This window comes from Zeus faber (assembly GCF_960531495.2).
Source record: "Zeus faber genome assembly, chromosome: 7".
NCBI lineage: Eukaryota > Metazoa > Chordata > Actinopteri > Zeiformes > Zeidae > Zeus > Zeus faber.
The window spans coordinates 28,800,353-28,823,960 of record NC_137203.1 but is presented as its reverse complement, the minus strand read 5'-3'; the positions used below and the strand labels follow the sequence as shown (position 1 = coordinate 28,823,960).

General features: G+C 45.7%; 1 protein-coding gene across 1 annotated transcript in view; it reads left to right on the top strand.

The window, feature by feature from the left end:
- Positions 1-7,372: 7,372 nt before the first annotated feature.
- Positions 7,373-23,608, top strand: part of LOC307233102 (ATP-binding cassette sub-family A member 2-like) — a gene marked incomplete at its 3' end in the record, with an annotated part of 39,865 nt that continues 23,629 nt past the window's right edge. Inside the window, exon 1 of the mRNA XM_080004315.1 lies at positions 7,373-7,533. Coding sequence (XP_079860441.1) covers positions 7,468-7,533 — 66 coding nt within the window. The 5' untranslated portion in view covers positions 7,373-7,467. The remainder of the gene's footprint in view (positions 7,534-23,608) is intronic.

The window sequence follows — 23,608 nt, the reverse complement described above, 5'->3', positions numbered from 1 at the left end:
AATGCAGATGCTGTGACTAGTGACCACCTTTTCCTCCGGAAGTCCTTGACCACAATCCAATCTCCGAATTGGAGGTTGTGGAATGGTCCCTCCGCAGGGGATGGTAGGGTAGCTTTAACCTGTAGTTGGGTTTGTCTAAGCACAGTGAGAAGGTTAAGAAAATAAGTCATCATTACATCATCTATCCCTTCTCGTGTTTGAGGATCAGTGGGTGTGGCCAAGACGGTATTCATGGGCCGGCCATGCAGGATCTCATATGGTGGTCCGGCTGCACATAGCGGTTAGTGCTAATGGTAGACACATCACCCAGTCCATGCCTGTATCCTCCATTGCCATAATCAGTTTGTTTTTTTAATGTACCTTCTACCATTCGTCCACTCTGAGGATGATTGGCGCAGTGTGTTTTGAGATTTACATGTAGGTAGGCCCCATTTACAAAATGTGGGCCATTATCTGAGGAGATTTTCCAGGGAATACCCCACTAAGGAATGATCTCCGTAATCAGTGCTTTAGCTACTGCTGCCACATCGGCCTTGGCCAAAGGGAATACCTCTATATTGATAACCCCAGTGAAATGCTCACAAGGGTTGCTCTGGGTTGGTAGTTTGATTTCACTGGTTGTGTACTATAATGACAAGCAAGTTGAGTATGAGATGATGATGAGGCATGTCGTGTATTCTTGACTGGACACTGTGGAATCCCTTACCTACAGCGCAAGGACTGTAAAATCTTTCCTGTGAATCCTTGAAACAATGCATTCCTCCTTAGCTCCACTGTATGTGCTAGCACAAAGGATCTATTAACATCTGTTCCTGTGTACTGAAACCTATCCATTTTGAAAACACGTCAATCACTACTAGGCAGTGTTGTTTACCTCGGCATGGGTTGAGGGAGATGAAGTCCATCATCAGGTGGTCAAACAGTGCATCCGGGACCAATGTCACGGTTGGTTGCCACCAATGTTGTTAGTGGTAAAAATTAAACAATTTTTACAAAAATGTGTAGAGTAATTGGTAAATCCCCCTCCCGTTATTTCACAATGCTTCTGTATTTCACTGACCTTTGACACATGGTGCTTCCCATGTGCTTCCCGGCCCAGTCATTCCCTTGGGCAATTGTATCAGTGGTTCTGATGTGCCCTGTGCATTTGCATAAGGCCAATCAGGTCAGCAAAGTGATGGCTTCCAGGAGAGGTTTCACCTGTCCTTAGTATTGGGTTACCGTCTGATTTTAAAAAGCCCCTTAACTTCCACAGGGCGCCGAAGTGGTGAGCGACCCCAAAAGCATATAGGCTGTAAGTAGTGACTTATGACAGTCTTTTACATTACATGTAGCAGACGCTTTTATCCAAAGTGACTTACAATTGTTCAATCACCGACGGACGCAGCCATCAGGAGCACTTAGGGGTTAAGTGTTTTGCTCAAGGACAATACAGCATGCTAGCAGGAGGAGCCTGGGATTGAACCAGCAACCTTTAGATCACTAGCCCACCAGCTCTACCGCCTGAGCTACCATCCCCATTGTGTCAGGGCAAACAGTTCTGCCTTTTGGGCAGAGAAGTGAGGTGGGAATGGGTTTGATTCTACCAGCCCGTTATCATGAAGTATTGCGTAGCCTACTTCCGCCTTCCCTGTGTCTGGGTTTCGGGTTGCCAAGCCATCCACATTCCAGATATGATCGCTGTTCGGTAGGGGTGTTTCCAGTAAGTCCGGCCCGGGTGATCACTGCTGCACAGTCATGTGGTTTCCTGTCCTCCTCTGTAGGCAGGAGGGTGGCTGGATCTAACACAGAACATAATTCAAGAGTGATATGAAGAAAGTAAGAATAGTGGAGCTGTCTAGCCAGATGCAGATGGGCTGTTTTTTGTTTAAGTAGTATGGTTGCTACCGCATGCGAAACTAATAGCTGCAGTGGACTGTAAGCCACAAGGCTAGTGGATGCTGTGACTGCTGCTGTTGTAGTGGAAACAGAGCGCATAGAGGCAGGCAGAGCTTGTGCTACTGCATCCATTCATTGAGAGTAATAAGCCACCGGCCTTACTTTATCTCCATTTGGTTGCATAAGGACCGCTGACATAATCCCCCCTTCTCATCCAGTCAAAGTGTATGGTTGGTCTGGGTTCGGTAAACTCAATGTTGGCGCCATACTGAGGGCCTTTTTCAGATCCTCAAACGCCATGTCTGTGTTGTCAATCCCTTCTACTTGTCCTAGCCCCTCAGGCCATGACCGTGGGCCATATCCTGAAGGGGCTGTGTCAGTCTTGCATAGTCAGTTATCCAGCTCCTGCAGTAGCCGATGCAGCCAAAGAATGACATTAGCTGTTTTTTTGTACAGGGATGAGGAATTTTATGAATTGCCTCCACTCTCTCTGGCCTATTTCCTTCCCTTTTTCTTAGAGGACGTGACATAGATATGTCACTTCTGGACGGGCTATTTGTAGTTTTGATTTGCTTACATTGTGGCCATTTTTTGCAAGATATTTTAGCAATAATATTGTGTCTGCCCCGCAGGCTTGCTGGTTAAGGGAGCATATGAACAAATCGCAAATATATTGGATTAGTGTGCTGCCGTGTTTGAACGTGAAACCATCAAGGTTTTCACCTAATGCAGCACCGAATACTGCAGGGGACTCCATATACCCCTGGGGCATGCGGGTCCAGGTGTAACGTTTACCTTTAAATGTGAACACAAACCACTGCTGAGATGTCTCTTCCACCGGTAAACTAAAGAACATGTTTGCCAAACAATCACAATAAACACCTTTGCATTGGGCCAGCATGGTAGTGGAATTAGGGACCACCGGGGCACAGCAATGAACAGCATCATTTATCCCCCTTAGGTCCTGTACAAAATGCCAATTCACCCCATCCGCCTTGCGGACTGGGAACATGGGTGTGTAACATGGGGAAGTGGGGCATGGTATCACAATTCCTCTTTCAAACAACGAGTCAAAAGGTGATGCAATCTCAGCCTCCCTTTTTAAAGGGTACTGCGGATGCATGGCCTGTATGAAGATTTTTGATGTACCTGTAGTGAGGTAGCTCCAGCCTTTAGGCCCACATCGTGTTTGTTCTGAGCCCACAGGTGCTCTGGCCCTGAGGTCAGGAGCACCTCTTGAGCTTCTGTCAACACGCACTGTAGGGCTCGGCGGTCTAGAAACACCCAGTTCATAGGTCCTGGGTAGGCCCGGCCCCTGGGTGACCATGAGGGTCCTCACGGGGTCGGGGCCTCCCAATACCCCAGTCCGTCCAGCCGGTCCATCCAACTTCCCAGATCCTCCCAATCCTGGGCAAGATATTTTCGTAACAACACATGGGGCATGCTTCCCGGTACATTGAAAAAAACTTAAACTCTTCCTCATCCAATCCTACACATTCCGTCACCTGTGTCTCATCCCAATAGAGATATTTAGCCCTAGCCAAGGTTGTCTCTTTCCAACCATTTTCTCAAACCTTTCTGCTCAATCTCAGTGTCTGCTTTGGCAGCTAAAAAGGCTGTCACATGTAAATCTTCTGAGGGCATGACATCGCCTCTCAGACATACTCTATGAGCATGTCATAATAACTCTGTCTTAACTGACCTGGGACCATCCATTTCTAAATCCCAGGAATAATACAACAAAGGGGACCCTTGGCTGAACTTGGCCATCTGACCATCTCCCACGTCAGGGTGGTGACAGAGCAGGTGGGTGGCAGGATAGGCTCTGGGTCCATGCTGCTATCCTTCACCACTAATAAGCAGGACAGGGCATCAGGTTTGGTATTCCAGGAGCCTGGACGATAGGACAGGGAGAAATTGAAACGCCCAAAGAACGGGGCCCAGCTGGCCTGACAGGAGTAGAGCCGATTTGCCGACTGAATCTAGGCAAGTTTCTTGTGGTCCGTCCAGACCACAAATGACTGGTTGGCCCCCTTCAGCTAATGCTGCCATTCCTCCAGAGCCAGCTTCACCACCAGGAGCTCCCAATTGCCAACATTGTAGTTCCTTTTAGGAGGAGTTAGCCTATGGGAAAGGAAACACAGGGGTGGAGCTTACCATCTGACGGGGAGTGCTGGGACAGCACCGCTCCTACCCCTGTGTCAGAGGCATTCACCTCCACCATAAACTAGAGGTTGATGTCTGGTTGTGCTAGGACCGGAAATGACACGAAGCTGCGCTTGAGATCCACCATCCGGCCTCCGGCCTCAAAGGTCCACTTGAATGGCAAAGCCGTAGAGGCTGAGAGTGGGGCTGCGATGCGGCTGAAGTCCCGAATTAACCATCAATAAAGGTTGGCGAAACAGAGGAAGCGCTGAAGTTGTTTCCTGTTGATGGGGGTTGGCCACTCTGCCACAGCAGCCACCTTCCCAGGATCCATCGCCATCCTCCCCAGGCCAATGATAAAACTCAGAAAAGACATGGAAAGGTGATGGAACACACACTTCTCTGCCTTCACATACAACCTGTTCTTAAGAAGGCATTGTAGGACCTGGCATACGTGTAGCTTGTGCTCCGCCGGGGACTGGAGAAAAATGGAAATGTCATTGGGATACACAAACACAAAATGATTTAATATATCCCGAAGAACATCATTGATCAATGATTGGAACACAGCCGGAGCATTGGACAAACCGAAGGACATGACAAGTCGAATTGGCCCAGAGGGGTGTTGAAGGCGGTCTTCCACTCGTCCCTGGACATGGGACATGAACTAAGTGGTAAGTGTTGAGCTAAGTGAGATTTGTGGCACCATGGAGGGGAACAAAAACAGAGTCGATCAGGGGCAGGGGACACTTGTTTTAACAGTTATGTCATTAAGGCCCCGGAAGTCTATGCAGGGGTGGAGGATCTTGTCCTTTTTTTCCAAAAAGAAGAACCCAGCTCCCATCGGTGAAGAGGAAGGACGAATTATCCTGGCAGCGAGAGAGTACCGAATGTACACGTCCATGGCCTCCGGCTCTGGCCAGGAGAGGTTACATAATCTGCTACAGGGGAGAGGGGTTCCCGGCAGCAGATCAATAGCACAGTCATAGGGACGTTGTGGCAGTAGGAACAATGTGTGCTGCTTGCTAAAAACTCGACCTAGATCATGGTATTGTTCTGGCATGGATGACAGGTCTGGGGTTTTAGAGGGGACTCGGGAGGTGACTGACGAAGGGGTCCGAGGTGGAACGAAGTGGTTGTGACAGTGGGAACTCCATGCAGTAATTCTACCGGAGGTCCAGTCTATGTTGGGGTTGTGGGCCTGGAGCCAGGGGTAACCCAGCACCAGGGGGTTTTGGGGTGAGTCAATGAGATGGAAAACAATTGACTCACGGTGGTTCCCAGACAGCAGCAGTTCAAGGGTAACAGTCTGGTGCTCTATCCGGGTCAGACACATCTCAGTCAGGCCCTTGGCCTCCATGGTTTTGGAAAGGGGAATGGGCACCAACCCCAATTGGTGTGCCACTCTCTGGTCCAGGAAACCCTTGTCCGCGCCAGAATCTACGAGAGCTGAGAGATGGACATGTATGGTTCCGCCAGGAGAGGGCGGCAGTTAACAAAGGACAAGGAGGGGTTAGAAACTTCTCGATTTGTACGTACCTCCCCTAAGTCGCACAAACCTCCCAGTCTCAGAGGGCATGTGGCTCTGAGATGTAAAGTTTGGCCGCAGTACAGGCAGGACCCAGTCTGTAAGTGGAGGGCCCACTCCTCGGGAGACAGCTGAGTTCGCCCGAGTTGCATGGGCTCCACCTTGGGCTCGGGAGACTCCAGGGGTACTCGGGGGCTGTAGAAGCCAGCGACTGGGACGTACCCGACGGCGTAGGAAGTACGGGGTGGGTCAGCGCATCCCTCTCACGCCGCGCTCCTGGAGACAGTTGTCCAGCCGGGTCATCAGGGTTACCAGCTGGTCCAGGTTCCGGGCTCATCCCACAGCGCTAACTTGTCCCGCAGATTGTCATTAAGAGTGTGCTTGAATGTGTCTTGTAGCGCATCATCATTCTGGCCGCTCTCTGCGGCCAGATTCTGGAACTCTATGGCGAGCCAAGAAACGCTGCAGGGACCCTGGCTGAGGTGGATGAGGAGCATCTTCGTCACTTCTCTCCCATGGACCAAGTGATTGAAAATCTTCCGCATCTCCTGCGTGAAGGCTTCGTAGAAGCGGTTCTCAGGACCTTGACGTTCCCACACCGCCGAAGCCCAGGCAAGAGCCGCCCCCCTCAGGGGAGGTGATGAGGTAGGCAATGCGGAATCTCTCGGTTGGAGTAGGACAGCAGCTGCTGCTCGAACACCACAGCGCATTGAACCAGGAGAGCCTGGCATGCCCCGAAGTCGTCGTCATATGGCGACGGGGCCGGAATGTGGGGCTCCTGGTGGACGGGGGGCGCGCTGGGAGCCAGGCTGGGAAGCGGTGCGGGAGCTGGTGGAGCCTGGAGACCATTCACGACCGCCGAGATGTTGCTGAGTTGGTTGGCGATGTGCCGGAGGGCTTGGTCGTGCTGACCCAGGAGGGCTCCCTGGCTCTGTACCGCACAACGGAGTGCCTCATAGGAGAAGCTAACTTCAGCGTAGAGTAGATAACCACCTTCTTATTATAAGATAAAGTAATAACACTCAACCAATGTATCAGCTTGTGTTAGTAATTCTGCATCAGGACTCGAGAAAATTGTGTCACCTTAAGTCAGCAAATGCTGCGCTCAAGGGAAACTAGGAAAATTGCAACTTTTTTTTTGATGTGATGCGTACGTGAAGCCGAGTGACTGCACAAACTGATGCTACGTTCCATAGGAACTCGAAAATTTGGAATTGGGGTCGATAACGGACCCCATGTAGTTTTATTGTTATTATTAGTATTATTTCATGAAAAGCACTTAGAGTTGCGTGTTGAAGCTGCTATACAAATAAATACATATATGAAACATTGTGATTATTATGATTATTATTAATAATAATTACAAAAATATAATAATACTAATATTCTTCTTCTTCTTCTTCTTCTTCTTCTTCTTCTTCTTCTTCTTCTTCTTCTTCTTCTTATTATTATTATTATTATTATTATTATTATTATTACGATCATCATTATTATAACTCAGTGCAGCCTTAGTGCAGCCCAGCTGGGGGGGGTCTCCGCCCACAGCGCTGCTCAGCATATGACGCTCCTCACCCCCCTCCCTCTACCACCTCGTCTCGAAAGCGTCGCACAGCTTCACCCACCGGGAGGGAGGCTTTGGCGCTGAGATCGAGATGCTACCGCCCGAGTCCGGTCGCAAAAAAAGGGACAAAAAAAGCACTCGTCATCCTGAGCGCGGTCCACAAGCCAGGAGCCAGCGTTTTTTTTTTTACAGTCTGACACAGCCCGATCACCAGTAGGACGGGATGCCACCAAATCTGAACGGAACCCTGTTTTATTTTAATTCCAATTCTCCGGTATCACCATCATCATCATCATCATCCCCATCCGTAAATAGGACATAACACCAAATCTGACGAGGGGGGAGAAAATAAAATATGGGATTCCTACACCAGCTCCATCTCCTGCTCTGGAAGAATGTCTCTCTGAAACGAAGGGGACCGGTAAGAAAATGATAAATTATTATTATTTTTTATTTTTACGTATGATGTTGTTTCGTGACAGACTGGGCGTCGGTTCTTCCTCGGGTCCGTCTTGACGATCTGGACTGCTGCATTGCCGACATCAGGCCGATAATTATTTGGATATTATTTTCTCACACAACCTGCTTTTTTCCACCACAAGGAGCAAATCTCGGTTTTAGGATATCGCGCTTATTCAATATGGGGGAAACGAAACACATCAAACGGTCTTTTGGAGTGCAGGCATCCCTAGGTGCGCAAACAGGTTGTTGTCGGTATAAACAGTAACTTTTGCTTTCGAGAGAGGCCATATATATGATGGCCACATGCTATTTATAGAATCCAGATGCTTCTTTATCGGGCAGGTCGAATAATATAGATTATTCGATTATTTGGCGTTAATTATTCCACAGCAGCCGCCCGCATCGATGTGTTTTATTCCGTCCACACCTGTTAGGCCTGATCCATGTCATTGGATTGGACACAATGTCGAGAGCACACCATTGAACTTGGACTGATTTATTTATAATAACCTTCAAAGTATGAAGTTATCCTTGGTTGACCGCGTTTGTTCTACTCCACCCCTAGAGTATAGCATTGCAGTTCCTCAATATTTTATGAGACCAGAGATAACAAAGACATTGTGGTGGCCAAAAGACAGAACGGAATCTATGAAAAAAGTAAGAAGATATGATTTATTCTATTCTAAAAAAAAAACATATTCTAGATCGCAACCTTTTTCCATATCAAGGACCCTCAATTTGATATTAGGCCACGGAAAACAAATTTGGATAAGATGTCGTCTCTGGGACCACCTTATGAGAATATTTTTTTATTGTTAGATATAATTACATTCAAACTTCCATACCTGTCTATTCTATAGCTAGGAAGATAACAATCAAACATGTGAAAACAGTCATTACTGTGCATGTTCTACTGGCGCTTGTATCTTTCATAAATGAAATAACAGTTAAAAACTGCTAAAGTTTGACTTAATCATTTTGCTGGGGACCCCTGGAACCTCTTGAAGGACCCCTTGGGGTCGCGGACCCCCAGAGAACCGCTGCAATAACCTCCCACTGAAATTGGGGGTAACATCATTACATTATTTATAATTCACTGATGGTTTATTTTCTTATCTCCAAGGGGGGAATTATATTACATTTAGAAATGTGAAAAAATAATTAAGGTAATAATTTGTTGCCTTAATTGTAAATGACTCCCTTGTATAATTGATGAATCCCTCCAATTACTTCATCAATTCCTTCAAACCAAAGTGGATTCCCCCAAATTATTTGGTGCCCTTAAGTCACTTATTTGTTCCCCTTAAACACTGCTCTTGAAAAGATGGTCGGCCATTAAACACAAACAGAGAGGAGGAATTGGAAGGCAGCCTGTGGGAACTTAGGTGAAACTAAAATATTGGAGGATGCCGCACCCTTGGTATCGGGGCCAATACACCAGTTGTCTCAATCCGTGAATAGTCCAGCAGAACTATATCCCGTATTAGAGGAAGAACAAAATGGATGATCTGTGGCTGATTGATGGCAAGAAGGCCACGTAAAACTTCTCCCGTTTCCATAGATAAACGTGAAGTCCTTTGTCCGCCGCCCCGAAAGCCATTGGGTAGAATGCCCTGCTGCAATGACATCACTATCTGACTCTCTGTACAGTTTTAACACCCATCTCTACGCTTCTTTCTTTACTGTAATAAAGCATTCCGTATTCCAAGGTTACGTTCATTAGTTTATTTAATCATCAAGCTGACATACATCTAATCTCCAAAGCTGCGTAGAAATGTTTTGCTCCAAATGTGAAGTGTATAATTGAATGATATTGGAGTGATCTAAAGCTTAGGCATAAGAGCTCCCTTTAATCACTACAGTCTCTATAATGAACCATAATTAATGCGCAAACTAAGGATGCTGTGTTTATTTCATGCAAAACCTGTCCTTTTTTTTTTTTTAAGCCTGAATTTCTCTTCATTTCACCACTGATGCCTTTAACTTGTGTGTGTGTGTGTGTGTGTGTGTGTGTGTGTGTGTGTGTGTGTGTGTGTGTGTGTGTGTGTGTGTGTGTGTGTGTGTGTGTGTGTGTGTGTGTGTGTGTGTGGTTAACATCAGATTGGATGGGTTTGTTGATCTGTGCCGATGTGGGGGCTATTTTTAGTGCATCTACCTTCAGACCAAAGAGGACTCCAATAGGTCCTCTGGGGTGCCTCCAGAATAATAATAGTTACAGCAGCATCATTCTCTATATGGGTCTATCATTGTGCTGCCCTGGGCGGGCCCGCTTAAAAAGAAAAATACCTCAGTGGGATTGATGGGCCCAAAGTCGGCGAAGTCAGCAGTTGTTTAGAGGTAGCATCAGTGCCGCATCACGTTGCCTATTGAGGAAGATACGGCAGTGCTTCCGATGAGATGAAGAGTATTCTGTTTTGGTCAAAGTAAGGTAAATATTTAAAAATATATTATGTGCAGTTATTTGCATTGATTGCATCTGCCCATTTCAGGAAAATCACCATCTTCCCATAAAGAAAAATCACACTTTACAGAGAAAAAGTAATACAGTTTCTGCTTTAAACCCCCCACTATGTTTATATTCCCATATCTCATCTCCTTTGTGCATTGCGCAGAAATAACAATAAAAAGTAGATTCTTCTCTCGGTGTCCGGGAGAATAGGTTCAGCTTCTGATCTGCTATGTTGGGTTACATTATTGTAATACAGTATCACATCCTAATACAGTATCCTGTGTTGCTGTATTGTGTTTTTGAAGGCATCTCCATTTTATTTTCTATTAATAGCACCCTGTTTACCCATATTAGCGACCCTGATATAGTCGCTATTATGTGTTGAATCTAGTTACTCCTATATGGTCATTCATATTGTGTCGCATAATTGTTTTACCAGGGTGCAACACCACATTGAAAACCTCCATCACATGACTCACGCTGAATTGCAAACAGCTGGACAGATAACCTGTGCTGATACGTCCCCATGTCGCTTATGAGTGCCATCAGTCGAGGTTCTCAACCTAAATAACGAAGGCGTGTAGGGTTAGACTGATGATGACTGCATTGCTACAGGGAGAGTAGCAGACCTCATATAACCTCACAACCTGGACTTTAGTGGCGGGAAGGAGGCCTAGGAGTTCCTCCCTATTCAGATGAGGCAACGCTGACCCATATCTTGCCATGTTAATGAATTTGTGCTGACCAGGAAAGATATGCTCAGTGATATCTCCCTGCAGTCTGTTCTAGTCTGTTGTCTGATCTATCAATTATAGGCCTTCTCCAGTCACTACCATGCTGTTTTTTACATCAAAAGATCAAAATGTCAAGCTCTCTTGACTTTGCCTTTCGCTCTCCATTGTTGATGCTGGCTAGTAGCCTCGTGTTGGGACTCTGCTTTGTTTATTGCTAGTTGTCATGGTGATGCTAATACAAGACGTTGAATTAATAATTGCACCCGCATCTTCCACTTGGATTAAAATTGAGGGGATAATTGACTGGAGGAGACTTTTAACTTGGCTAAGTAATAGAAGACCCTTCGAGATTGTGAAGCTGAAAGAAATTGCCAGTTGCTCTGGTTAAAAATAAAGCCCACTGTTTGAAGAACGGAAAGCATCGCAGTTATTTCTTTAATTAAATTCTGTCGCCTTTCCCAGGAACCGAAAAGTCCTACAGGCTGCTCTCTGGAAACTGCCTGGTATAAGTGATCAAAATAACTCATACTACTATACAACAATACAACATACTCCTTCGAGTGAGCTGTTTGAAACCCCGTGAGCCAGCTTTCCCCTCCCCAGAATTTGATTGTCGGTATGGATCAGGGGGTAGGGGGATGACTGCATTACGGTGGCGCGGTGGCGCAGTGCATTGCACTACAACCAACCTACAACAGCTGGCACATCCAGCTTTGGTAAAGGACCTCACCCAGCCAGGGGCTGCGTAAGCTGTCCTCTTACGTGTTTAAAATAAGGGCACGTTGCACCTGTCGCCCTCATGAGTTGTATTAAAGAAATATATTGTATCGCCCATTTTTCTTTTACCTTTCTTTTTTTTAATTTATTAAAAAAAAAAATATATAATAATATATATATATATATATATATATATATATATATATATATATATATATATATATATATACACACACACAAAATTTATTTATTTATTTTTAAACTGTTTAGCTTAGCTGATAGTATTAATCGGTCAAAATTCTTATTGTGGGTTAAAGGGTTAATTATTAACATCCCTAGTGGGAAACACTACACGACTTTCAAAGTCGTCAGATCGCTGTACGGTTCACACAACACAACTTTCTGTCTTTTAATCGGCAATCTTGCAGTCTGGTGGTTTGCGCATTACATGACTGATCGTTGACAGGGGTCACACATTACAAGATCTTTCGCCAGGAGGAATCCCTGACGAGTCTGTCGGGTCTCCAAACTATGTTGTTGTCATGGAAACACACACGAGAAGTGAAACCGGAAATTACGCAATACCATGCGCAGGACAGGATTATTCATTTTTTTCATTATATTTTTGATCACTGTAAAAAAAAACAAATAAAAGCAGATTTTTAATTAGAAATATGTTCAAAAACTAGAGAAGAAATTAAAAATAGGTATGATGTGTGTTTCTGGCTGCTGCTCCGTGCACTCCCGTCTCCTCGTCTCTCCTTGACCACACATCCCACCGTCACCCTGTGTCTGCTCTCATTGGCTGTCCCCCGTTGCGTCACTCTTGACTCGATCCTGACACGATCAGATATCAGAACTGCTTGATATCTCACCAGCGTCTGCGAGCCCTTGGCGAGCAGTTCACACCACACACTTGTCGCTCACGGGAGCGCGCTGTGACTTTCCTCCGATCTGGGGCTTTGCTCGGCAATCTCCAAAAACTTGTCAGCGAGTGGAAAATCAGTCTATAATCACGCAGTCTGAACTCGGCATTAGCGACAGTACATAGCCAAATTCTATTGAAACTTCAGTTCGACTTGACTAGATTGAATTAACTAGACCATAAAAAAACTGTTTAAGCATCAACACCGATGGAATGTTACGAGAAATATATTGTAGAATACAGATCTGTAGGAGGAACAATGGCCATCGGATGACAAATTTCTTGACTTTACTCCTGATAGGTTGATGTGGAAACTTTGCAGGTATTGCTTACTCTGTTATCAAGTTTGGCCAGATAACAAACTGATACACTGAAGTACTTGCAGAAAAACGTGTCAGCTTGAATATAGCAAATTTTTAATTACTGTCAGGATATATTGTGTGTGTGTGTGTGTGTGTGTGTGTGTGTGTGTGTGTGTGTGTGTGTGTGTGTGTGTGTGTGTGTGTGTGTGTGTGTGTGTGTGTGTGTGTGTGTGTGCTTGTGGTGCCTTCTGAAGATGGACTGTATGCAACTCAACAAATCAGATGTGACAAGCTGCTACAGTTGGTCACCAGGCAGTGGCAGCTGCAAAGTGCAGAAAAATATGTCTGTTATAAAGTGTGTGTTGAAAACGTAATGACTCTCTATTGACACTCCTGACAGGATACTCTCGCTTGGAGAAAACAGTTAAAGTACCAGTCACAGATGTGACCAGAGGAATAATGATTAACCACTGTTTCGGTGAACCAGGCTACCTGGCTACTTGCAAGATTTGTATATAGCATAGCATATAATCGGTACTGTTTGACAAACGACCTCTGCGGAGTGTAAACAGTCCCGCAGGCCCCCTCGCACTCAACTCGCCAGCGACGTACCAGAGCAGCTCTCCAGATCTCATGGACACGCAGCGTCATCTGACCTAGATTGTCGTTTACCCAGTCTGTCTGAATGATTGGCTTACACTGGGCCAGGCTAAACCCACTGCCTGGGTATCTATGGAGACTGGGGACAGAAACAGAGAGAAAGAGAGAGAGAGAGAGAGCGCAGGCGACAGAGAGCGTGAGGGAGGTTTAGAAAAGTCAGAAAGTGACAATGGAAACTGGAAATATTCGGGGAGGGGGAGATTTGGCACAACGGGATGAAAGGAGAGAGGGAGAGAAGGAGAGAGAGAGATTCTCAGATACTGAGAGCTTTGTGAGGAGAAGGGCAAACCGAGTCCACCGATGAAAGGTAGCGCAAATCCCTAGCGGAAGGTTAACTGCCGGCTAAATGAATTGTATATGCTATCTGTGAAGTCTAATGGCAAATTCAGCTAACTCAAAAGGCCGCTGGCTGTCTGGTTGCAACAGTGTCAAATTCGAGGTAGAGAGAGCTTAAGTTACTTGTGGAACTGTGTTGTTGTTACGTCCGGCAAGCAGGCACTAATTTGCTAACCTTGGCATGAGGGATTTTCCGGCTGGACCCACTTTTGTACACCCACATTCATTCTAGAGCTGCCCAGCACAGCCGTGATTTTCAGCCGTTGACAACTCAGATGCGTAGCTCAAGCTCGGGTTAATGACCTCGCTCTTGGTTTGACACTTCGCCTGATTTTGCTCTGAGCGCAAAGCTTTGACAGCATTCCACTTTGCCATTACTTTGCCATAAAGCACCTTGATTTCCATTTGATTTTCATGTTATGTGATGATCATCATTTCCATAATAGTGTCGCTACATTTATATTTCTGGTTGGAAACAAACACGTCAACAAACACATGACATGAGCCTAATGCCATTGACAATACTTTACCTTAGCCACTAAAGTGATTTAATTTCACCCGAATGGAGTTTAAGCAACAACCTCTCCGTCCTCCTCTGAAATCACTTGCAAAATGACACTTTGAGTCATTCTTCTCATTTTTTTTGCTTCTTTTACAAAGTTGAACAGAAACCCTAGGTGCCATTCATTTTCAGTTGTTTTAAAGGTTTGGGCAATCTCTCTCTCGACCAAAACAAAAAATGTGATCTTTAATTGAACTGAGCAGAAACAACACAAATGCTTTGTGTGCTTGTGTCTGTTTTATTGCTCATTACCCCAAGCAATTTAGTCTTTTATCTGATTTGTCTTTTAATAAAAAATACTACAGTAGTCTTATAGCAACTGTTTCTTAGTTTAATTGCATGATTGTAAAATCGCTATGTAATGGATATGTCACAGCAATGTCTTAAAATGGCTCCAATGTATCATCATTTAGTGCAGTTTTGGGGCTGTGCTGGATTTCGATTGGTCAAAGAGACATACAAATAGAAACTTATATGACACATCTTATCAACTAAGAAGCAACATAACTAATGGCATATTACACACTTGCAATTTGTTTTGACCAGAAGAGCAGTTGGTTTATATGTTTCTTTGATTTAGGTATGTTTCTATGAATATATATTTTCCTCTGAACTTGTCCTTTTGTACCAAAAGAACAAATTTGCTTGTTTGGAAACATGCAAGAAGGCCTCAGAAAGTCTTATTCTTTATGAAAAATGTATAACAATAGAGGCAAAGCTCATATTAAAAATGACAAGTACAGCCCTAATAAACTACTGCATATAACCGTATTAACAAAGCTTGTTCAATGTGATTTAGGATGATGTATGAAGAACCCAAAAGCTTGCTGTCATTTCCTTTTACTGAACCACTTGACTAAGTATACAGTACCTTTGGACCTACATATGTTTGCGATTCTTTTTCCATTCCCTCTCCATGGTTTATTTGCATAAACCCTCCGGTCTGCCTGCCTTTATAGTGTTGACAGGCTGCTTACCTGTGCAAATCAACATGAACATCCAGTTTCGGAGTAATTGGCGTCTGGTACACCTGAAGCACGCACAAGATCTTAGGTCCTGTCTTTCAATATATTTGTGAAAGAGGCCCACTGTTTTTTGTCAAGCCTGTCGTGGCCTCACACAAGAAAGCAATCTTCTTTGTGAAACTCATCGTGTGTTCAGAGCTGCTTGGATCAAGTGCTCGGTATCATTGTCTGGCAGTCTGTGTCAGGAAGTCTCAGCTCTGCCAGTAGCAGGGAGGCGTGGAGGCATCTAGGATGGCAGGTAGGGAGGCAGGCAGGTGGGTGGCAGGTTGTCAGGCATGGAGGCAGGCAGGGAGACAGGAAGGTAGGTAGGCAGTCAGTCATGGAGGCAAGAAGTAAGGTAGGGAGACAGGCAGTCATGTAGGGAGGCAGTGAGACAAGTAGGGATGCAGGTAGGTAGGTAGGTAGGGATGCAGGCAGGCAGACCGACTGGGAGGGATGGAACAAAGTGGAGAAGGAGGCAGTGAGGTAGGTCGGCAGGTAGGTCGGGTAGGCAGTGAAGTAGGTAGACAGCCAGTAAGTTAGAGAGGCAGGCAGTCAGGTAGGTAGACAGACAGACAGTAAGGTAGGGACTAAGGCAGTCAGGTAGGTAGACAGTAAGGTAGGCAGGCAGTCAGGGAGGCAGGCGGTCAGGTAGAGAGATAGGCAGTCGGGTACGGAGGTAGGCAGTCGGGTACGGAGGTAGGCAGTCGGGTAGGTAAGGAGGCAGGCAGTCAAGAAGGGAAGCAATCGGGGGGGCAGGCAGACTGGTCAGTCGGCAGGCAGACAAACAGGAGGTGTTGTTTGAAAAATAGGCTCAGGCAGCCTATGAATTATTGAAAGCCTCCTATTCAGTTGTAGGAAATGCACCAGAGAGAGGTAGGGAGAAAGAATGAGGTAGAGAGAGATGGAATGAGTCACTATATAAAAAAACACGCACAGTCATAAGAGGACAAACCAGTGGTGGCCAGATGTGTGTGGTCCAAAAATGGTGCTGCTTCACCTGCCAGGCACAGGATGATGATTGAGGAGGACGTAGGAATGGAAGCTGGAAAGCAAGCGTCACAATAACAATTAAAATTGTTGTTGGGAATATTATGACCATTCAAAGGCAAACTTCTCAGAATCATGTAGCTTATACAAACAGGTAAAAACATTTTTTTTTCAATGAATTAAAAATAAATTGGCCCAGCATGATCCTATGGATGGACAAGAACAAAGCACATGCCGGCCAGAAGTTGCAAAGTAGACACAGAGGAAAATGATCAGGCATCAGGAACCCAGGCATACTGTCCACCATTGCCCAGTATCCTACTAGCTAACATCCCGTCTCTGGAGAACAGGCTAGAAGACGTCAGGGCCAGGATAAAATACCAGAGAGACTGGGACTGTAATATCCTCTACCTCACAGAAACATGGCTGATCCCCTTAGTACCAGACCACGGCATTCAACCAGTGGAGTCCTTCTCGGTTCACCGCATGGACAGAACAGTAAACTGTAAAATCAAGGGGAGGTGGAGTATGTCTCTAGATAAACAACAACTGTTGCGACAGCAGGAACATTGTATCTCTTACAAGTTCCTGTTCTCCCCAGCTCAATTTGTTTACGGACTCTGTTGTGGGTTTTATTGGGAAAATAGTGGATGGTATATATAAGGTATATAAGGTAGGTATATACAGTATGTATGGTATACAAGCCCCTCATGCTCTGAAGACCCACACAGCCACAATTACTGGGCTTTCAACTGGGAACTTGGATGAGTATAAAGCTGCATCATACAATGTCCGTAGAGCAGTGAAGGAGGCCAAGCAATGGTATGGAAAAAAAAACTGGAATAACAATTCCAACAGCATGATTCCGGTTGCTTGTGGCAGGGTCTGCGGAGCATAACAGACTACAAAGCGACCTCCTCCAGGATGGTGTCTGCTGACATCTCTCTGGCTGAAGAGCTCAATAACTTCTATGCACGCTTTGAGGCTAACACTACCAGTAGCCAACAAGCCATTGCATCTGAGGTGAGAGCCCCCACCAGAGAGGAGCATGCAGTCACTGTCTCAGTGCATAATGTGAGGAGGAGCTTCAGAAGAGTGGCGCGCAACAAGACAGCAGGTCCAGACGGAATTTCTGGATGTGTTCGCAGAGCCTCCACTGGCCAGCTAGCGCAGGCGTTCAAGGAGATCTACAACCTCTCCCTGGCCCAGTCCGTTATTCCCACCAGCTTCAAACTGTCGACAGTGGTCCCTGTCCCGAAGAAACCCCATCCCAGCTGCCTGGATGACTACTGGCCTCTAACCCTGTCAGGGCTCTACTAGCCCTGACCTCCGTGTTGATGAAGTGCTTTGAGAGGCTCGTCAAAGACTTCATCACCTCCTCACTACCTCTGTCCCTGGACCCACTGCAGTTTGTGTACCATACCGACAGATCAACAGACAACACCATAAATCACCTCATCCACACTGCCCTGGCCCTCCTGGACATCGGGAGGGGGGATTATGTTAAGATGTTGTTTGTGGACTACAGCTCAGCTTAACACAATGATCCCCTTTCGACTGATTTTTATGAAACTCACACTCAACATTGAAAATAATACTGATTGCAATGTATCATTGTTTCACAGTTTAATTTTTTATTCTATTTGATCTATTTGTAGATTCATTCAATGATATTATTGTATTTATTGTATTCTATCTATCTATTTGTTAGATTTGTTTTGGAGCTAGGCATCATAGAATTTCACTACACATTGTACTGTGTATGTGACAATAAATTTTGATTTGATATGATTTAAACGGAGACTCAAATCTTGAACGAAAAGAGCCAAGAGCCGTGAGTCACGAGCTATGCATATGCGTATTGAGCCTGACTCTCCTGACTTGTGACACCAACGAAATCAAACAAGCAAAGAGTCTGAAAATGTAACTATTCTTTCTACTCAGTCACTCATATCAAAAGCCCAATCTCCAAAAAGAGGTAAACCTTTTCATCACTTGTGTCTCATGTGTAAATGTGATATTTAGGACCGTAACTTAGGTTGGATATTTCTAGTAAGCTTGACATGGGGAAATGGAATTTACTGACTCCAGCCTCGCTTTACATGGGGCAAAGTTGCAGTCTGATCAATCTATTTCAGGATTTCAAGGAAGGGTAGATTAGACAGAACTAATTCCGAAGACTTGCGTTATTCAAACATTTGTGCACGCTTGCTTTGGGAGAGGCTGGAGGTGGTGGGGGGACATGCATAGTCTAAGCTTGGTCCAAAAGTAACAAGCTGTTAGTCAGAAAGCCTCACCTGCCGTTCCCCCTATTTATGTGAAAGTGGCTTTCGGTTGTGTTTCTTTCCTCTCAGTAAACGTTCAGTTGAAAGCATTTGCTATTTTGTCGACCGCAGAAGCTCACGTCTCGTCTCTTTTTCAGGAGATCTCTGCCAACCTTGAGGGGACTTTGTATGCACATCTAATGTTAATGTTGTTTTTTTTCCCTCATGAGTAGAGGAGAGGAAGGGAGGCAGGGAGTAACGTAGAGATATCTCATTTGTCATGCACACACACACACACACACACACACACACACATAGACACACACAAAGTCAATGATTGTTGGTTTTCGCAGATGGCCGTTCAGCAGAACACCAAACAGAAAAGTGATTCATATTATTCAAGCGTTGGTGCCAAATTTCTCTTTTTTCTTTTGCTCTTCGTGTTACACATTGCAGCCCACTGTTGAGTTGAATGGCGGTGGATTTTGGGATGAAACACAGTGATCTCTTGTGCACTTGTGTGGGGTGGGTGGGCCAATAATCAAACAATTAACATCTTAGTTGACGATAGCCAATAATAAAGTGGGAGTGGGTGGCTTTTTCCTACAAGGTCCTCCCATGATGTTAATCTGTATGTATATCTATATATGTATATATGTGTGTGTGTGCGTGTGTGTGTGTGTGTGTGTATATATATATATATATATATATATATATATATATATATATATATATGTTAAATAAAGCTAATTCTCTAGACTCTAACAAAAGTGAACCTCACTATCACTCTATATAAGTTCTATGATTCTACATAGCTGACTCGCTCAATAGACTTGATTTATTAATATCACTGCTGCAACTTCTAACTGTTCTTGAATGTACTTCAATGGTAAAACTTTTAAAGCCTGAAAACAATCTTTAAAGTTAAATCTCCCTTTCTAAAAAGTGAAACTCGCACTATAGTTTTAGTGTATGTGGCAGATGAGGTGGCGTGGTAAAGCCGGGATCTGCAGGCTACAATGCAGGCTTTATCCCGTACCGGCGCAGCAGTCCCTCCTCGACCTTCTGACCAGGACTGCCCAGTGGGTCCACTGCCATCCTGCCATCCTGGACGTAGCAATCACGCTGGCAGTGGACCACGCCGAGTGTACGGCCACACAGCAGTTTACCACCGGGAGCCAGTGCGAGGTCCGTCCCCAGGAACAACGGGGGAGCCGGTGGGACCTTGGCTCTCCTCGATGCCCGAGGTTCCCAGGGTGGAACACCCTCCTCCTCTTCCCCCGGTGGCCCGGGGGAGGGGGGACACCTACCAGCCGGGTCCTGTGGCGCTGCGGCCCTTCTTTCCTTTCCGTGCTGTCCCCTCTCTGTCCCTCATTTACTCCCAGGGTGGCGCCGCACAGACAGCTGCTCAAACGCCTGGGCAGGGGTGCTGGCGACCCGAATACATACGGCGGGACTGCCCCCTGATGGAGGTCGGACAGGTGGTTCGGGTCGCTGGTCTGCCGTGTCCCTCACCCCGTCAGGAAGGGACCCATAATGTACTGGTAAGAGTACAAAGGGCTGGACATCAGGCTTTGCTGTGCTGAAATCAGGCATTGCTCTCGCAATGCCTGGTTCGGCTTTGGTGGAGGCCTCACAGGTGGCGATTCAGTGTGTGCATGGGGATATTCACACATATCCGGTGGTGCAGCTCAAAATGCTGCGGTTAGTTCCCACCTGTTGCAATCTCTGAATTTGGACACAATTTGCAAGGGTTTGACACTTTAATGAAGGAGGCTTGGGGAGTGAGCTCACGGTCTGTCGGGAAATGTGAGTGTTGCGTGGCGCACAGTGACGGGGAGGGGCCATTAGTGGGTGCTGTGGGGTCGGGAGCGGCGGAATCCCCAGTCCTATTGATCTCTACCTGATACCCTACACGGGGCCTTTAAGGGGGTAGTTAAAATCGTTGGCTTATTGATGCGCCCAGACACTGCGGTTACTCACCCTTATTTTTCGGTGATTAGAAACAGGTTGTATCAAGTGAGCCGTGACACTTAATCAGGGGAGGAAATAACCCAATTGTTGCTTCCGAAATGCTGCCTACGTAGATCACGTAATTATTCATAGCGACAGCTGGGAGCCGCACTTGCAGCATGCGGGCACAGCGCTAGAGTCCCTGAGGCGGGCAGGGCTCACGGCCGACCCTAAGAAGTGTGCGGTTGGGCAGAGGGAGGACCCCAGATAAATGAAACCATGGCGGTTGCAAACAGTCTGAGGCCCAAGTCAAAGAAAGAGGTAAAGCGTTTGTTGGGGCTGAACGGCTACTACAGAAGGTTTGTAGCCAACTTTTCAGAGCTGACCAGCCGTTTGTCTGATTTAACTCGAAAGGGTGTGTCAGATCCAGTCCAGTGCACAGAGAAGTGCCAGCAGGTCACTGAGAAAGTAAAATCAGCTCTATGTGGGAAGCCAGTGGTGTTTACGCCTAACCTTTCTCTCACTTTCTGCTTGCAGACTGACGCGTCAGACAGAGGGCTGGGGGCAGTGTTGTCCCAGCAGGTGGAGGGGGCCGACCGACTGGTGCTGTACATCGGCCGGAAGCTCTCCGAACAGGAAACGAGGTACAGCACGGTCGAGAAGGAGTATCTGGCCATTAAGTGGGCCGTCGGCACCCTCCGGTATTACCTCCTGGGATGCCTTTTCACCCTCTGTTCGGACCACGCCCGCAGCAGTGTCTGAAGACGTGTCTGTGGACGGAGCAGTCCACAGTGTATTACTATATATTTTTTTACATGTTTGTACAAATTGTTATATCAAATGTTTCAAAACTACTTCTTAGAATGCTGCATTAAACCCAAAATGTAACGTTGGCTACAGCAAATTTCCAATAGGAAGGGTTGCAACTCTCTGTTTGTAGTCTCTTACTTGTGGATGGATGTAGCCAAAATAGCTGATTTGCAGAAGTGAAAAAGAGTGAATAAAACCCTGAAAAACCAGATTAAACGCACAGTTTTGCATCCCTAAGGTATACATTTATTTAAAGACTTTAACATTTGCCCAACTGGACTGCATTTTGAGCACAGTGAGAAGCTGCAGCAGAGTGGTACATTTCTCAATAATAAAAAGTTCAGAGAGGTAGTGCTTGAAACAGTTATAAATTCTGGGAACTAACAGGTCTGGGTTGAAACGGTGAACCCATCCTTTAAATAGCTCATGAAAAGAACATAAATAAATTCTCAGTGGTCTTTAATGTGTGAGTTTTTGTGGGTACGATCGTCACTCACAGAAGGGGAGGAGTTGAGAAGGAGAGACGGGAGTGCACTGGGGCACCAGCCAGAAACACACAGTATACCAGTTTACTTTTCTTTACTTTATACTTCTCATTTAAATTCTGCTTGTATTCAGTTTTTTACAGTGATCAAGAATATAAAGATACTCCTCACTTAACGACCAAGTTCTTTTAAAGGACCAGGTCGTTAAGTGAATTGGTCGATAAGCGAAGACCCGTATTATTTCATGGTTAGTGGGCATGGTTATTGCGAACACTAGTGTAGTGAATACTGACAGACTGCAGGAACGAGACTGAGACTGAGAACAGTGATGTGCGATGAGATGCGTGACGCTGAGATGCCGCGCACGCAGCACACAATACAGACTGGTTGGTCGTTAAACAGGTAAGTCGTTAAGTGAGGAATACCTGTTATAAAAAATAAATAATCCTGTCCCGCGCATGGTATTGCATAATTTTGGGTATCGCTGCTTGTGTGTTCGTGACAAACATAGTTTGGAGACCCGACAGACTCGTCAGGGATTCCTCCTGGTGAAAGATCTTGTATTGTGTGACCCCCTGTCACAGATCAGTTTTGTCGCATCTATTGTGAAACCACAACACATTCAAGATTTACGATCACAAGACAGAAAGATGTGGTGTGTAAACAGTACAGCCATCTGACGACTTTGAAAGTTGTGTCATGTGCCCATGGCATTAGTCTGCAAAAAGGGTGATGGTGTCAAAAAGATGACGTGTCACTTCAGATGGCACGAGGGGATGTGAGGACAGGGTTGTGTGTGTGTGTGTGTGTGTGTGTGTGTGTGTGTGTGTGTGTGTGTGTGTGTGTGTGTGTGTGTGTGTGTGTGTGTGTGTGTGTGTGTGTGTGTGTGTGTGTGTGTGTGTGTGTGTCTGTTCACCACCAAGGATGCATGCCAAGAGAAAATACGAGGCATGGGGAAAACACTCATAAAATCCAGATTTGTTTTCCTAGACACCCGGGTGCAGGCAAAAGGGCTCTGACATAATTGCACTGTTTTAAGTTCACTCTGTATTGGGTTATGATACATTTTAAGACTTAACTTTGAAATGACATTTTCCTTATGGCTGCCTTTTTGGATGTCCTTCTACCAGGCTGTTCCTTAATCTCCATTGCTCCTATTAGGATGTAATTATCAGGCTTTAAGACTGAGTGTTCTCCGATGGCGTCCTTGGAGGACATATTCAAACTCATCAACTCCCCAAAGCTCAGACTGTATCATGCAGTGAGGATTATAAACGTTGGGACGCCTGGTCCATCGAGCTGCATCAATCAAGCGCTGTGTTTATGCAACGAAGGACACATTCGACAACGACAGCGACAACTGTTGTATCTGAGCAAGGCCACGGTCTGTCGCAGCCAAGACGGAGGATGACGCATCCAGTCAAGGCCAGGGTGTTATCCTCCCACCAACCTTCTGGATGGACAGAGCGAGGAATGGGCCCAGGGCAGAGGAGGGAAGGGCGAGCGGCCGAAGAGGTGAGGCAGTAACACAGTTTCAATGAGGGGACAGAGAGCTTATGGTACCCATTCTCAATTTTGGACACTTGTCAGGGTCTCTCCTATTTTTTTACCCACACCTTGGAGAAACCTTCACTAAATAATGGCTTGTTCTCTTCTTTCACCTAAACAGTTAGACAGCATTGGCTTCTGAAAATATTCAGCCGTCGATTTGACATACAGTAACTGTAATGCTGTACATTAGGGGAATTGGGGCAATAATTAGGGATATGCCTTTATTATGTCATTATATATTATATCATATATGTATGTGTGTGTATATATATACTGTGTATATATATATATA